Source organism: Notolepis coatsorum, assembly GCF_963971535.1.
Source record: "Notolepis coatsorum genome assembly, chromosome: 1".
Taxonomy (NCBI): Eukaryota; Metazoa; Chordata; class Actinopteri; order Aulopiformes; family Paralepididae; genus Notolepis; species Notolepis coatsorum.
In genome coordinates, this window is record NC_140165.1 from 135339842 (window position 1) to 135356637 (window position 16796).

Consider the following 16796-nt stretch of genomic DNA (forward strand, 5'->3'; position numbering starts at 1 on the left):
GGAGAAAGTGCATTATCAAGCCACAGGCAGGTTTGGTCAGAGAGAACTAGAGGGATAATATCAACATCGCCGTTGCTATAGTGATTTGGGTCAAAGAGCCGTTGTCAAAGACAGCGTGTCACGTAGTAACAAGAAGAGGGGGCAGGCCTGTTGTTATGGGGAGAATGTTATGAGGTGTGAGTTCCTTCCGGGGTAAGCTAGGCTGAGATACGAAGCACAGACGAGCGGACGCGTTGATGAGAGACTTTCATCCCTCCTCACCCCCGCCGGGTGGGGGAGGGGAAATATGCCACATCATCACATCATGCATGGCTACGACGAGAGAGAGAACCATTGGATTAAAGAGAATTAAGACTGTTCAAGGACAATACAGAATGGGTTACATCGGGTACAGAGGCTATGTTTATGAAAATAAACATGAGGATCTAAGGAAAGAGATCAAGTTGCAGTGTCGTTTCTTATGACTAACGGATGTACTAACAGGGGTTGATACAAACACAACGCAGAACAGGGAGAGTCACGAAGGAGATGACGAGATGAGATTGGCTGATTATAGAAACATCTAACAGTGAGTAATATCCACAGTCACGATGGACTGTGTTGTGAAGTAACTGTGACTGTGGCAGTAAGCGGTACTGCGAGTTAAACTCACTCCCCCTTAAAAAGACACATAGACACGTTACCAAGCAGTGAATTCACCTCTTGGTATAGCAGTCTGTGATGTCTCCCGTGGTGCGGCCGACCCGGGTTCGAAACTCCCTCGGGGCATCGACATTAAACACAACGCAGAGGAGTCGCATACGATCGGTCACACAAACACACATGCAGACATTAATTAGTATTAAATAGTTACAAATTAGTAGGTTTACACATTATTTTATGACTTACATGCCTAGATTGTTTCTAGAAAAATGTCATTGGGCATTTTGGAGGGACCTTTTCATAGTTCAGGAACTGTTGGCGGAAGAATTTGTGTTGTGTTCGCACTGCAGGAGCTGACCTCAGGGCAGAGACTCTCCCAGCACACAGGAACCATGAGTGATTGGTCCAGACGTCAAGTTCACGGTATCAGACCACAGTGTGCTCGGCTGTGCTCTGCGGCTAGAGAGACAGACATGCCCGAGTCAACCTCGTATTGCAGTTGAAATACCTATGCATTAAAAAAACTTTTCCTCAGCAAATCTCTTAGTCCAGTCAGAATGGTCTCGTATTTGCAGGTTAAGTATTTAATAGTTCACTATTGGCCATTTTAGCACTCTTATCTTAGTCACTTCAGCGTTCCTATTGGCTGAATGCGAACAGAAAAAAATAACCTGAAGGTATGTAGTTGTTGGGGGAGCAGCCCATGTGGGTAGACCCTTTCAGGGAGTCCCCAGAACAGTGTGGTCGGAAAATGCCAATTGTGTTCTATATGTATAATCAATCACCACCTAGGGTGAAGATGGGATGCTTGTACAGGCACACACACACACACACACACACACACACACACACACACACACACACACACACACACACACACACACACACAAACACAAATACACACACGCATAAAAAAAAATTACTAAACATATTTTATTCTTACAAAAGTTAAAGTCTATTTTATTTATCATTTGTTTTATACTTAACACATATAATTAATTACAACCAATAGAGGATGATGTGATGACTGTACCCACTTAGAAACATTGAGACGTACACTCATACACGCACGCACATAACATATACAATTCAAAAGACATGTCACTTTCTTAGAAAAGTAACATTTAGGTAATGTACGTAGTCCGTTACCACCCACAGAGGAGGATACAGGACTGTAATTGTGTTACTGTGATGTTAAATGATGTTGCTTAAAAAAAAGCGGAGGAAATAACAGAATTATCATTTAAAACACGTCCCAGTTGTTTAATTGACATCATTTGTCTTTTAGTCAGACCAAGATATTTGGTTCTCGGTTGAGATGCATTATTACTCATGTGTTATCTTTGTATTTTCTAGTTAGATTTGTATTTCTGTATGAATATGTGTAGGTCTGTGCTGTCATAAACTAGACGTCTAATGATTGAAGGGGTGTTTTTCTCTAGACTGAGCCATACTGTAGATCCACATGAGAATGCATTGTAGGGTTCAGTTGTGAAGCAGACAGGTTGATAGGAAATCAAAGTCTGGAATCAATGTCACAAGTTCATTAACTGATGCCCTTTTCTCTTCCCACTAACACGTTTAGTATTGCTCATTCTAGCCTGGAGTAAAGGCTGTTTGTCTGTAGTTAATTAAACATAATATTGTGCTTGTGGGTTTGTGTTTTGTGCACATGAGAGGGAGGGAGAGAGAGAGAGAGAGAGAGAGAGCGAGAGACAGACACAGACAGAGAGAGCGATTGTGTGTATTATGTGTGCACAAGTGTGCGTGATTGTATTTGTGTATGTATGCACGTGCATGCATATGTTGGTGAGTGTTTTTGCATGGATGCAGGTGTGTGTGTGTGTGTGTGTGTGTGTGTGTGTGTGTGTGCCTCCTCTGACCTTCCCCTTGTGTCTGCCTATTATGCCTCTCCTGGTGTATAGATGGCCCATCGATCCAGCGATGGGGTACAAATTAAGATTTAAATGTTACGTCACCCAGCCTATTGAGTTTTACATTTAGGGCATTTGCAATATGCAAGACGTATTGATCTGCTGAACCTCTTTATAGAAAACACGTCCGGCCTCTTGCACCTTTTGTTTGGTTTCCCCGCCCCTCTCTTTTTGACTGGCCCCCCAGGATACTTACTTTGATGCTGTAACTTTCAGTTTCCCAGGGTTTAATAACTCTTTATTGACACGTTCCTCCTGGCGCCCTGGTTTTCCTACTTATATATTCGTACGCTGTATTTCCGCCTTTAATATATCTGTCTTATTTATTTATTTGTTTTGTTTTGTTGACGAATCTCCTGTGACTTTGGAATTGGTCGTTTTGTTGTGGATATAACACTGGAGTTCCTTTTTCTTGTGTTGCAGGAAAATAGTTCCCCCGAGGACCACGTCTTGTATGTGTGGGACCACTTTGTGTCCAAAGCTGAAGCCAAGAATGTCTTCATCATGGCCCATAGCTATGGAGGGCTTGCTTTCGTTGAGCTGGTGAGTGGTTTCGTTTTCCTGTTATCCGTCTTACCTCCCACAGACATCACACACACACACACACGCACGCACACACACGCACGCACGCACGCACGCACACACACACACAGGCATTTACACAAACACATACATACATGCACGCATACACACACGCACTGCAAACCCCAGGCTGTTAGTATCGGTCACCTCGAGGACAGACAGTGGAGTGATGGCGTGTGAAACATAGAGGAATGATTAAAAATAAATAGCGTTTAGTTTCTTTGAGAAAGTGCTGCTTCTGTAAACAATCCAGTTCATCCCCGTCCTCGGGCGCTCTGCACTTCCTCTGCGCACCGAGGGCAGCGGAGAGAGGGATGGTAAAGAACAAATGGTCGGGATGAAAAAAGCAAACAGTGATAGAGGCTGCAGATGCTCAGTCCCTGGGAGAGGGGAGGCAGGGGAGGGAGTTTGGCTGGAAGACGGCTGGAGGGAGGTGCATGTTGAGGAATGCGTGGAGTGTATAGGGAGAGGGGAAGTTAGAGACATAGTCCACATTTTTAAAGAAGCCTGTCCGATCGACTGTATTCATGTGGCCATTTTGCTGCTATGTTATGCTCAGGTTAGGATTTCTTTCCACCCTGTTCCCATGAGCAGAGTGTAAAAACAAAATGGCCACCGTGTGAATATGGTAAATTGGTCGCAAGCTGGGAGTCTTTTCATAACCCCTTTCCCACCGAATTAGTTCTGGAATCTGTTCCCTTTGGGATTATTTGAACCTTGGTGCTATCTAGCAAACCGCCCTGCGGGTTCATCAACGGAGGGCGTTGCTCATTGTACAGTATTTGCTGAAAGCACACACATATTATTTTGTTCATGATCAATTATTTGTTCATTCTAGGAGGTGTGTCTGAAGTACTTTTTTCCCCCTCACTCCTGTGTAACAGTTGTGGGCAGTCTGGTAACTGTGCTCTGGAGGTGCATCCAGTGTGGCTGTGTAGGATAATTGTTTGACAATTATACCTTGTTTCTGTTCAAGATTGGGAAGATCGGCTGGACTGGCCCTCTAATGCCTCTTGATGGGACTGGCCCTCTAAGTAGCCTCTCGGCTGGACTGGCCCTCTAAGTAGCCTCTCGGCTGGACTGGCCCTCTAATGCCTCTTGATGGGACTGGCCCTCTAAGTATCCTCTCGGTTGGACTGGCCCTCTAAGTAGCCTCTCGGCTGGACTGGCCCTCTAAGTAGCCTCTCGTCTGGACTGGCCCTCTAAGTAGCCTCTTGATGGGACTGGCCCTCTAAGTAGCATCTTGATGGGACTGGCCCTCTAAGTATCCTCTCGGTTGGACTGGCCCTCTAAGTAGCCTCTCGGCTGGACTGGCCCTCTAAGTAGCCTCTCGGCTGGACTGGCCCTCTAAGTAGCCTCTCGTCTGGACTGGCCCTCTAAGTAGCCTCTCGGCTGGACTGGCCCTCTAAGTAGCCTCTCGGCTGGACTGGCCCTCTAAGTAGCCTCTCGGCTGGACTGGCCCTCTAAGTAGCCTCTTGATGGGACTGGCCCTCTAAGTAGCCTCTTGATGGGACTGGCCCTCTAAGTAGCCTCTTGATGGGACTGGCCCTCTAAGTAGCCTCTCGGCTGGACTGGCCCTCTAAGTAGCCTCTCGGCTGGACTGGCCCTCTAAGTAGCCTCTCGGCTGGACTGGCCCTCTAAGTAGCCTCTTGATGGGACTGGCCCTCTAAGTAGCCTCTTGATGGGACTGGCCCTCTAAGTAGCCTCTCGGCTGGACTGGCCCTCTAAGTAGCCTCTCGGCTGGACTGGCCCTCTAAGTAGCCTCTCGGCTGGACTGGCCCTCTAAGTAGCCTCTCGGCTGGACTGGCCCTCTAAGTAGCCTCTCGGCTGGACTGGCCCTCTAAGTAGCCTCTTGATGGGACTGGCCCTCTAAGTAGCCTCTTGATGGGACTGGCCCTCTAAGTAGCCTCTCGGCTGGACTGGCCCTCTAAGTAGCCTCTTGATGGGACTGGCCCTCTAAGTAGCCTCTTGATGGGACTGGCCCTCTAAGTAGCCTCTTGATGGGACTGGCCCTCTAAGTAGCCTCTCGGCTGGACTGGCCCTCTAAGTAGCCTCTTGATGGGACTGGCCCTCTAAGTAGCCTCTTGATGGGACTGGCCCTCTAAGTAGCCTCTCGGCTGGACTGGCCCTCTAAGTATCCTCTCGGCTGGACTGGCCCTCTAAGTAGCCTCTTGATGGGACTGGCCCTCTAAGTAGCCTCTCGGCTGGACTGGCCCTCTAATGCCTCTTGATGGGACTGGCCCTCTAAGTAGCCTCTTGATGGGACTGGCCCTCTAAGTAGCCTCTTGATGGGACTGGCCCTCTAAGTAGCCTCTTGATGGGACTGGCCCTCTAAGTAGCCTCTCGGCTGGACTGGCCCTCTAATGCCTCTTTTCCATTGCATAGTACCTACTCGACTCTACCCTACTCTACTCTACCCGCTTTAGGTACCTGGTACTTCGTTCCTTTTCCACTGCAGGTAGTACTCAGTTTGTCTCCGTGTGGGGAGGCGGGGCCGCTGGCGTACAGCATGAGAGCTCCAGCATAGCTATGTTTGTGAGGGCTTGGAGCAAGCCAGAGTAAAACACAGTTTTCAATCAATCAATCAATAACAACATTAACCAGACTCTCGTTGTGTCTATTCTGCTAACGTAAAGTTACCTCTTGTGACTATTCTGCTAACGTTAACATTACCTCTCATTGTGTCTATTCTACAAGCTTTAACGTTACCTCTCGTGTCTATCTGCTAACGTTAACGTTAGCATTAGCATTAGGTAATAACCGGTTTAAAATGGATGATGATTACCTCACGTTGTGTCTATTCTACTAGCATTAACGTTACTAGTACAAACAATCAATAGTGAGTTATATTGATCACGCTATGTACGCTAGCCATGGTCAAACGCAAGCACATTAGCACCTAAGCTAACAACAAGCTTTAACGTTACCTCTCACGTCTATCTGCTAACGTTAGCATTAGGTAATAACCGGTTTAAAATGGATGGTGATTATCTCACGTTGTGTCTATTCTACTAGCATTAACACTTTAATTGCCAGCGTGGCGTGCACTATTTATCGTTGAATGCCACCACCCACTTCAATGATAGCGCTCTAAACGCATAATCTATGTCTTAAATTATGGCTATGTGTCTAATCTGCCCGTCGCTTATCAATGACCTGTTTTCAGTCAACATTGTCGAAACGGATTGTTTTTTAATCGGTTCATTTCCGTTTTATAGCATTTTGAAAAGCCCTTGTTTTCTTGAAAGTTTCAGGAAAATATATAGATTCCGTGATAAACGGCATTTACTGGAATATTCTGGAATACACAAAAAACGTTGTAATTTTTCTGCCTATTTATGAATAGTTTTCAAATAAACGCTAGATTATCGATAGTATATGTGTACTTATGCACGCTAGAGAAGCGATCTGAAAAATATATTCTCATTTCCTGATCAGCACACACACACACACACACATGGGGCAAACGCTGATATATAGGTGAAAACAGATCCGATTACCTCAATACTGGTAAAATGAATTGCTTACCTCAGATCAGATGTTCTCCAAAAAGATTATTCCAATTCCTGATCGCCATTCCAAATATCGATCGCGTTTATTGATTCAGCGCTGGGTACTGTAAATAAGTATTCCATGTTGTTTTGCGGCTCGCGATCACTTCGGTCTCTTCAGATGGCTTGACGGAAAAGTAAAATGAGGAAACTGGACCCCCCCCTCCCATCAGTCTAATCCAATGGGGTGCAGTACCACAGGGAGAGACGATAGGGGGCGGTATTTTCCCAATGGAGCTCAGAGAGAGTCTGCAGCACTAGCGTGAGGCTCGATTGATGAAATATGAATTCAAATCACTAATAAAAAAAAATACGACAAACAAACGCTATATAGCGTTGGTGGCATTCAACTGGCCGCATGAACTAACGACAAAACGCGTTCGTGGCACTCAAAGTGTTAACGTTACTAGTACAAACAATCAATAGCGAGTTATATTGATCACGCTATGTACACTAGCCATGGTAAAACGCAAGCACATTAGCACCTAAGCTAACAACAAGCTTAACAAATCAGAGATATTTTTGTGAGAGTAAACTCTCCGCTCTGTGGTAAATTGTGTTGATGTCGGTTTTGTTTCATCAATAAATGAGGCAGAATACACAGTGAATGTATCCTCTTTTGTTTATTGCACTTGTTCCTGCTGCAAACAAATAATGAATCCTAAGCGAGGCATTAAAGATGGCGGCTTTCTTTTTTTGTGCAGACGCTCCAACGTGTGACGCTTCTCTCTTCTGACCAATCAGTGGTCTCCAGTGTTTCACGTCACTTTTTTGGTACCAGTTCTACTCGCGTGGAACCTCGACAGAGCAGGGACTAAAAAAGAACCCAAAAAGTACCCGGTTCCAGGTATTTTGGTAATGGAAAACCGAAAATGCAGAGTAGAGTAGAGTCGAGTAGGTACCATGCAGTGGAAAAGGGGCATAGGTAGCCTCTTGGCTGGACTGGCCCTCTAAGTAGCCTCTTGATGGGACTGGCCCTCTAAGTAGCCTCTTGATGGGACTGGCCCTCTAAGTAGCCTCTTGATGGGACTGGCCCTCTAAGTAGCCTCTCGGCTGGACTGGCCCTCTAAGTAGCCTCTTGATGGGACTGGCCCTCTAAGTAGCCTCTTGATGGGACTGGCCCTCTAAGTAGCCTCTCGGCTGGACTGGCCCTCTAAGTAGCCTCTCGGCTGGACTGGCCCTCTAAGTAGCCTCTCGGCTGGACTGGCCCTCTAAGTAGCCTCTTGATGGGACTGGCCCTCTAAGTAGCCTCTCGGCTGGACTGGCCCTCTAAGTAGCCTCTCGGCTGGACTGGCCCTCTAAGTAGCCTCTCGGCTGGACTGGCCCTCTAAGTAGCCTCTTGATGGGACTGGCCCTCTAAGTAGCCTCTCGGCTCGACTGGCCCTCTAAGTAGCCTCTCGGCTGGACTGGCCCTCTAAGTATCCTCTCGGCTCGACTGGCCCTCTAAGTAGCCTCTCGGCTCGACTGGCCCTCTAAGTAGCCTCTCGGCTGGACTGGCCCTCTAAGTATCCTCTCGGCTCGACTGGCCCTCTAAGTAGCCTCTTGATGGGACTGGCCCTCTAAGTAGCCTCTCGGCTGGACTGGCCCTCTAAGTAGCCTCTCGGCTGGACTGGCCCTCTAAGTAGCCTCTCGTCTGGACTGGCCCTCTAAGTAGCCTCTTGTCTGGACTGGCCCTCTAAGTAGCCTCTTGTCTGGACTGGCCCTCTAAGTAGCCTCTCGTCTGGACTGGCCCTCTAAGTAGCCTCTCGGCTGGACTGGCCCTCTAAGTAGCCTCTCGGCTGGACATTTCCAAAAAATGTCATCACAAACCCTATATTTTTTGTTAATTGAGCTATGCATTAAAGCATTTTCCCCAGCTGATATTTTAGTTACATCAATATTGTGTTGTCATAAGTTTGTAGCTTAACACTTTGAGTGCCAACGATAAGAAATCTTGTTGTTCGCCGCCATGCATTGAGTGCCAACAACGAGAAATCTCGTTATTTAATCGTTATTGCTTTTATTAGCGATATCCATTAATTTTTCATCAATCCAGCCTCACGTTATCATTGGGACTGGCTCTGACCTCGAAAAGGGCAAATACCGCCCCCTATCGTCTCCCGGATGGCAGGGCTGTACACTGCGACGAGATGGTCGCGAATTGCCCCTTTAATTGGCCGTTGTGATTGGTAAATATTATCTGGGGGCGGGCTTGCGAGTAGTGCTTTCAAGCCTTGCATTCGCATTTCACTCCTAAATTATCTAAGGCGTGTGATGACGCCACTCACGCGAGCTGAGCAGTGAGCACTCAGCAGGTATGATCAGCGGGAACAATCGACTGAGCACTCACTCTGATAGACTGGCTGACTGTCTGATTTAGCTATGAAGAAAAGTAAAGTTAGTATTGCTTCATATTTTCGACGCGTTCGACCTCCTATAGTGAGCCGAACTGAACTGAACTCAGACACACGGAGAGAGCTGCGGCGTCTGCTGCTCCTCCCGCACCCGTGGCTGTTGTAAACACTAGTCTCTAGTGGGACACTGGGACCTCGGTGAGCCTGCCAGCCGGCTAGCTACTGATATCAACAAATGCTCCAGGAAGTCTAGTAGTGCATGATAGCTCGCGTTAGCTTACTGTTCAAAACGAAACGTCCCATTAAACTAAATAGTTCAGATAGCTCCTGATATCAATGTCTTATAACACTGAGTCGATGCGTATTCGAGCTGAGGGCACGCTGAATATAGTCAATAGGGTCCAGCTGCAGCGCCGGAGAATCCTGGCCGTAGCTGGAGGCTACAGTATAGGGTCCAGCTGCAGCTCCGGAGAATCCTGGCCGTAGCTGGAGGCTACTCGAGTACACACAGACAGTGGAGCTGGTTGCATATAGCGAGCATTTTGACTTGTTGCGTGGTGGCGATGTCTCGCAGATAATACAACTACAAGTATGATTATATATATATTTTATTAAAAAAAAATTATATAAAATAATTTTTTTTTCTTTTTTTTTAAATCAAAAACAATCGATCTAAATAATGGTAAAATTGTTATTTAAAAATGTGCCCCTAAAAATATTTTTTGCCCCTAAATTTCTCATTTAGGGGCAAGTGTGCCCCTAGTGAAAAAGCTTAGCGTACAGCCCTGCCGGATGGTAATGCACCCATTGGATTGGACTCAATGGAAATGCATGGGGGGGAAAAAACCCGGATTCCACAATTTACTTCTCAGGCATGTAACCCGAGACGATTGCATTCATTGGGGACCCTCAGAGCAGTGTGGAATATGTGTTTCGAGGTTGGATCGTTGGATCAATAAACGCGATCGATATTTGGAATGGCGATCATGATTGGAATAATATTTTTGCAGAACATCTGATGTGAGGTAAGGAATCTATTTTACCAGTCTTGGGGTAATCAGATGTTTTTTTCACATATTTCACAACGTGTCTGTGTCTGTGTGTATGTGTGTATATGACGGTAGCGCTGACCAGGTCATAGATAATCGATTTTTCAGCCCGCTTCTCTAGCGTGCATAACTACACATATACTATCGATAATCTAGCGTTTATTTGAAAAAGATTCATAAATCAGCCGGAAAATGACAACGTGTTGTGTGTATTCCAGTAAATGGCTATTTCCGCTGATTTTTTTTTTAGAAATTTCCAAAAACCTCCGTTTTTCAAAACGGTATAAAACGGAAATGTACAGATGAAAAAACAATCCGTTTCGTACATGTTGACTGCAAGCAAGTCATTGATAAGCAACAGGCGTATTAGACACATAGCCATAATATAGAATATAGAAATAGCTCTGCGAAAATCATGAAATATTGGAAAATCAGTCCCAAAAGGCTGTCATTCAAGCGATAAATCGTGCGCCCCCTGCTGGCACTCAATGTGTTAAGTATTTAATGAGACATTTAATGTCCATTTTGCCAATGTCATCTGCTTTCAACCAGGAAATGCGAACGTGGAGTGTGTATTATAAGCTGATATATCTAGTGATCTATTGTTTTTTCCAGCAAATCTCTTAGTTAAAATTAGATTATTTGAACTCGGCAGGTGAAATGTTTGTAGGTCAAGTATTTAAAAATGTCTATTGGTTATTACTAGACAACACGAGCAATGACATTACAAGCCCTGCAACATGAAATGCATAGCATATTATAAACGGATATATCTAATGATCTATGCACAAAGGCATTGATTCTTTCCAGCAAATCTCTTAGTTCCAATTACATTACACATAATGAACTAAGCATGTGAAATGTTTGCAGCTCAATTCGCCAGTGCACGTTCCTGTTCAATGCGAGGACCAATATATGGCAAAAGAGTATGCAGGGAACATTGGTCTGTTCATTTAACTGTGATCACAAAGATCTGATCAGACAAAATTGTGCGTCCGTGTTCTAATGAGACACCTCTAATTGTCACACCTCACCGGACTAATTTGCCTAATTTTCATGGATCTTTTCACGGGGTGCAAACGCAGACAGCAATGGGAGGAAGTAACTTAAAGCTCCACACAATGCAGTTCCTGGCATTTAGCGTTCCTGGTAGTTTCGACTTGAAGTAGCCTCTTGGCTGGACTGTCCCTCTAAGCAGCCTCTTGTCTATATGACTGTGCTTAGTGTGCTGTCATTGCAAATAGATGCACATTTAGCTGTCCTAGCTTTAATAATTTCATCAATCATTTTGGGCTGTTACTATGAAAATAACAAATACTTAGGGCAGGATCCACAAAGAATGGATTGCACGGTGCTAATTGCACCCTTACTTACAATTCAATATCAATTGAAAATGGGGGACCCTGATGTAAACAAGACGAAAGTCTTTCTCTGGTCTGCATCCCCTTAACAATTGTGTGTATAGAGCTGTACTGTATTGTACCCATTCTGCAATCTGTTAATACAATTTTTATCAATCAATCACCTACAGTAGGTTTCCAGCACCTCATTCAGACTAGTGATAGTCATATTCCCCATTTCCTACAAGGCTTTTGTTCTGATCACTAGTCAGTGTCCTGATATATAATTGTTAGGCAGGCTTACTGTAGGTAGGTAGGTAGGTAGGTAGGTAGCACTCTAACATACAGTAGGCCTAGTATGCTAGCTGTGTTTGCATGCCAGGTCATCTCTGATCTGACAGCCAGGAACATAAATGTGTAGGCCAGTTCATATTGTCATATTGTTCTCATGATGTGTTATGCCAACCAATATACGAGCAATGCCACAGATCACTGGACACATGCCATCAGGCATCCCCAGGCCATCAGGAGGCTCAACGACAATGACACTATGTAACTAACAACCCATCATCTACACTCACAGCACACACGTACACACTCACTTTAAATAAACACTCACCGTAACAACCACTGTACTCACTTTAGACACTTTAACACACTTTATATTTATTAGTAAAGAGATTTGCACTACAATTCATACCTCATTGCACCGTACCCTAAGTTGTACCTCATCCCATGTCTGCATTGTACCTCACTGTTACTCTTTTTTACTCTGTATTGTATATTGTATATATGTATATTGACTGAACACTTTTTGTTTACATACTTTTGACTTTTTCTATTTTATACTTTGTATCTATTTTTATCTAGCACACTCCCAGGAGCTCATGCAGAAAAAAGCATTTCATGGAAAAGTATTCTGTATTTTACCATGACAACTAATAAACAAACTTGAAACTTGAACTTGAAACTTGAAACATCTCATTTAATGACCAGTAGGTCTATGTTATGTTAAGTTAAGTATGCGCACAAGCCTATATTATCTTAGGTTAGGTGTGTTAACATACAGTAGGTCTATGTTATGTTAAGTAATAAGTATGCAAACAAGCCTATATTATCTTAGGTTAGGTGTGTTAACATACAGTAGATCTATGTTATGTTAAGTAATAAGTATGCTAACAAGCCTATATAATGATACATTAGGTGTGTGAACATACAGTAGGTCTATGTTAAGTTATGTATGCTAACAAGCCTATTATGATACATTATGTGTGTTAACATACAGTAGGCCTATGTTATGATAGATTAGGTATGCTAACATACAGTAGGCCTATAGGTTAGGTACAGTACACTAACATGCAGTAGGCCTATATTATGTTAGGTTGGGTGTGTGAACATACAGTAGGTTTACGTTATGTTAAGTTAAGTATGCTAACAAGCCTATATTATGTTAGGTTAGGTATGTTAACATACAGTATGCCTATATTATGACACATTAGGTCAAGGTCAACTTTATTTATATAGCACATTCAAAACCAACTGAAGTTGTAACAAAGTGCTTCACAATATAACACATAGAAAATGACTAAAAATACAATACAAAACTGAGAAACACAAAAAAGACTGTATATACAAAATACAATACACACATGTATTGTAAGCTGTATTACATTAAAACAATATAAAAGACTAAGAGATACAAAACATTTCAAATACAGTATGTACACAAAATCAGAAGCTGCAATACATTAAAAACAATCACGACACGACCAGAGATATATGGCTTACTAAGCCTCAAAACGCCAAAGAGAATAAGTGAGTCTTTAGCTGAGCCTTAAAATTGTCTCGGGTCTGAGCAGATCTAATGTGTAGTGGAAGACTGTTCCATAATTTAGGGGCAGCCACTGCAAATGCTCGGTCACCTTTTGTTTTTTGCCTAGACCTTGGGACCTGAATTTGTTCTCACTTGCTTGCCTGGGTAAATAAAGGTTAAATCAATGTAAAAAAATAGATAATTATTTAAAAAAGAAAAAATTAACCGATACCGATAATTTCCTTTTTTTTTTATCTACTTTTTCTCCCCATTTTTCTATTTTTCTCCCTTCCCCAATTTCGCATTGTCCAATTCTACCCTCCCCTGTCTCGAACATTGTTAGGCCATGCCTCCCACAAGCCGGCTGCATTGTGGACGAAGCCTTGCATCACGTGTCCCCTCCGGTACACGAGGAGGCAGCCGTTACATCTTTTCACCTGCACAGCGCGATCTCTCCACGGCGAGGGTCTGCGTGGGAGGGACACGCCGCCCCCGTCGCTTCCTGATTCTGATGCGCAGGCGCACCAACCAACCTGTAGGAGTCGCTGTCCACAACGTCCGATCCCCACCCACCAGCTTCCCACCCCCTAATACTGCCAATTGTATTAGTATGAACGACCAGCCAAGCTGGTAGCAACGCCGAGAGCAGGGCTCGAACCCAGCATCTCCTGCGTTGGTGGCGAGCGCCTTGCCCACTGCGCCACCTAGCCGCCCTCGATACCGATCATTTCCGATATCACATTTTAATGCCAACATCGGTAGGCCGATAATATCGGACATCCCTAATTGTATTATATTATATTATGCTAGGTATGCTAACATACAGTAGGCTATATCATGTTAGGTATGCTAAAACACAGTAGGCTTGTAGGCCTATTATGTTAGGCTAGGTAGTTCAAGTTTCTTTATTAGTTGTCATACAGAAGTACAGAATACGCGAACATACAGTAAGCCTACCACGGCAGCTGGTCTGACAGTAGTAACAGACCCACGGCAGCTGGTCTGACAGTAGTAACAGACCCACGGCAGCTGGTCTGACAGTAGTAACAGACCCACGGCAGCTGGTCTGACAGTAGTAACAGACCCACGGCAGCTGGTCTGACAGTAGTAACAGACCCACGGCAGCTGGTCTGACAGTAGTAACAGACCCACGGCAGCTGGTCTGACAGTAGTAACAGACCCACGGCAGCTGGTCTGACAGTAGTAACAGACCCACGGCAGCTGGTCTGACAGTAGTAACAGACACACTGTGATGGACCTTGATCTGAGGGATGTGCTGCTAAACTCACCACAAACCTACATTCCTGAAGACATCTTCTCTTTTCTCAACAAGGATAAGAAAGGAGGGGAGAGGAAGAGGAGGAGCATGTTTGAAGGTGGGCACTTGTCCCACTGGTGCTTTCAGGAATAGTTTTCTCTTTTTATTTTTTTTAATTTTGTCATTTTAATTTGTCTACTAAATATTCATGCAGTGTTTTGTCCGTGACAGCCTTATAATCTCCTGGGCTTTCTCTTGTGTGTGTGTGACGAAGATGAAGACTAGCTTTCTCTCTCTCTCTCGCTTTCTCTCTCTCTCTCTCTCTCTCTCTCTCTCTCTCTCTCTCTCTCTTTCTCTCTCTCTCTCACTCTATCCCTCTCTCACTCTATCCCCCCTCTCTCTCTCCCACCATCTCTTTCTATATCTTTATCTCTCTCTCTCTATCTCTCTCTCTCTCTCTCTCTCTCTCTCTCTCTCTCTCTCGCATGTTCTAACTGCTTTCTTTTATGTGCTGTCCTTGACTTGTGAAACCATCTTAAAACACTTGTATGGTATATGTGCAAACATACATACTGTAACTATAGCATAGTGTGGGAAATAAAACATCAGACTAGAGAGACTTCAGTCATCCTTGGGGCCCTGGGGTCCTATCATTCTTCTTTCTTTCCATTGTATATCGTTGTTGAAGCTCCTTCACCTATTCCAATCTCCTAAACATAGGCATCTGCGCGCACACACACACACACACACACACACACACACACACACACACACACACACACACACACACACACACACACACACACACACACACACACACACACACACACACACACACACACACTGTGACGGTGCGGCTCCGTCACTGACTTTGCGGGCAGTGCGCATACTGTACATACACACATACTCATTGTCTGTCTTTCCATATACCATAACCGTATAATGTAATGTGGTGCGTTTCATGTGGACAGCGCACATGGGAACGCACACACGCCAAATGCCGCGGAGCAACACACACACACACACACACACACCAAACATTCCCTCCTGTCAGCTTTCGTAGGATGTCCGAATGCGCACAATCATTTCATTCCGTTTCCGTTGTTATAGCAGAATGACGTTCATACAGCAAGACATTCATTCATCACATCACATTTATTACTCACAGTCATGATGCATTCGCTTCGCTCTGCACTCCTAGGTTGACGTGTTGGCCAAGCAGAAGCACACATATCCGCCAGGTTAAATGGGAGGGGTTGACGCAAGGTAATCGTCACGTGAGCGATATGATTGTATTGTACTGTTTACTTGGTTATCTGTAATTTAAAACAGTTGGAAGTTATGTGATATAGTGGAGGATATATATTTTGTGTGTAGGAATTGGTTTAATGTGTTAAAAAGAATAATAATATGTACATCCTGTTTAAAGCCTAGTGGGAGGGGCTATTGGATACAAGAGAGCTGCTTTGGCCCAGGGACGTCAGTCTTGAATGGACTGAGTTACAGTGAAGGTAACCAGGATCCCTAGTAAAACGTGTTGGTATTGCTTGTAGTGGAAGTAGTAGTGTATATTGTGTATTTAGACTTTGTGTAGTGTTAAGTATATTGTGTTTTGTTTATTTGTTTTCTCTTTTTCCACTTTTGTTAGATATAGTAAGTATAGGGTATTTTGTTTTACGTTACTTTCACTTTTCACATTTTTTGTAAAACTATATCACCTCTGCGCTTTTGGGAGGCGGGAAATAAAAACCCACCAACGAGATCTTTCGACTACGCCTGTTTATGAGAGAATCAAAGGAGTTCGGGAGAGGACCCCGTCACACACACACACACACACACACACACACACACACACACACACACACACACACACACACACACACACACACACACACACACACACACACACACACACACACACACACACATCACACATGCACACAAACCCAGATGATCCTTGACAAAGCCAACTGCAACTACTTCCAATCTCCCACCTGTGCTCCTCACCAACTTGGGCTGTTGTGTGTGTGTGTGTGTGTGTTTGTGTCTGTGTGTGTCTGTGTGTGTGTGTGTGTGTGTGTGTGTGTGTTTGGGGGGGGGGTTCCATCTCTGCTGATTCTCACACACTATATCTTTAGTCTGAGAGGCATCATTGTTCCTGTTCCTCCAGCGAGGCTCGCTTGACTTCTGTATCTAAACGCACTCTTCGCACGCAATCCTCCACTCCCATCATAAACACACCATATGGAGAGGCCTGCTCCATAAATATACACATGGGGTTATAAAGCAAACCC

The 16796-nt window shown here is 44.5% G+C and overlaps 1 protein-coding gene across 1 annotated transcript in view; it reads left to right on the plus strand.

Annotated features, from left to right (window-relative positions):
* The window catches only part of LOC311222851 (cotranscriptional regulator ARB2A-like), a gene marked incomplete at both ends in the record, with an annotated part of 187448 nt that overhangs the window by 37847 nt on the left and 132805 nt on the right, over nt 1-16796 (plus strand). The window contains one exon of the mRNA XM_084307487.1: nt 3000-3119. Coding sequence (XP_084163613.1) covers nt 3000-3119 — 120 coding nt within the window. The remainder of the gene's footprint in view (nt 1-2999; nt 3120-16796) is intronic.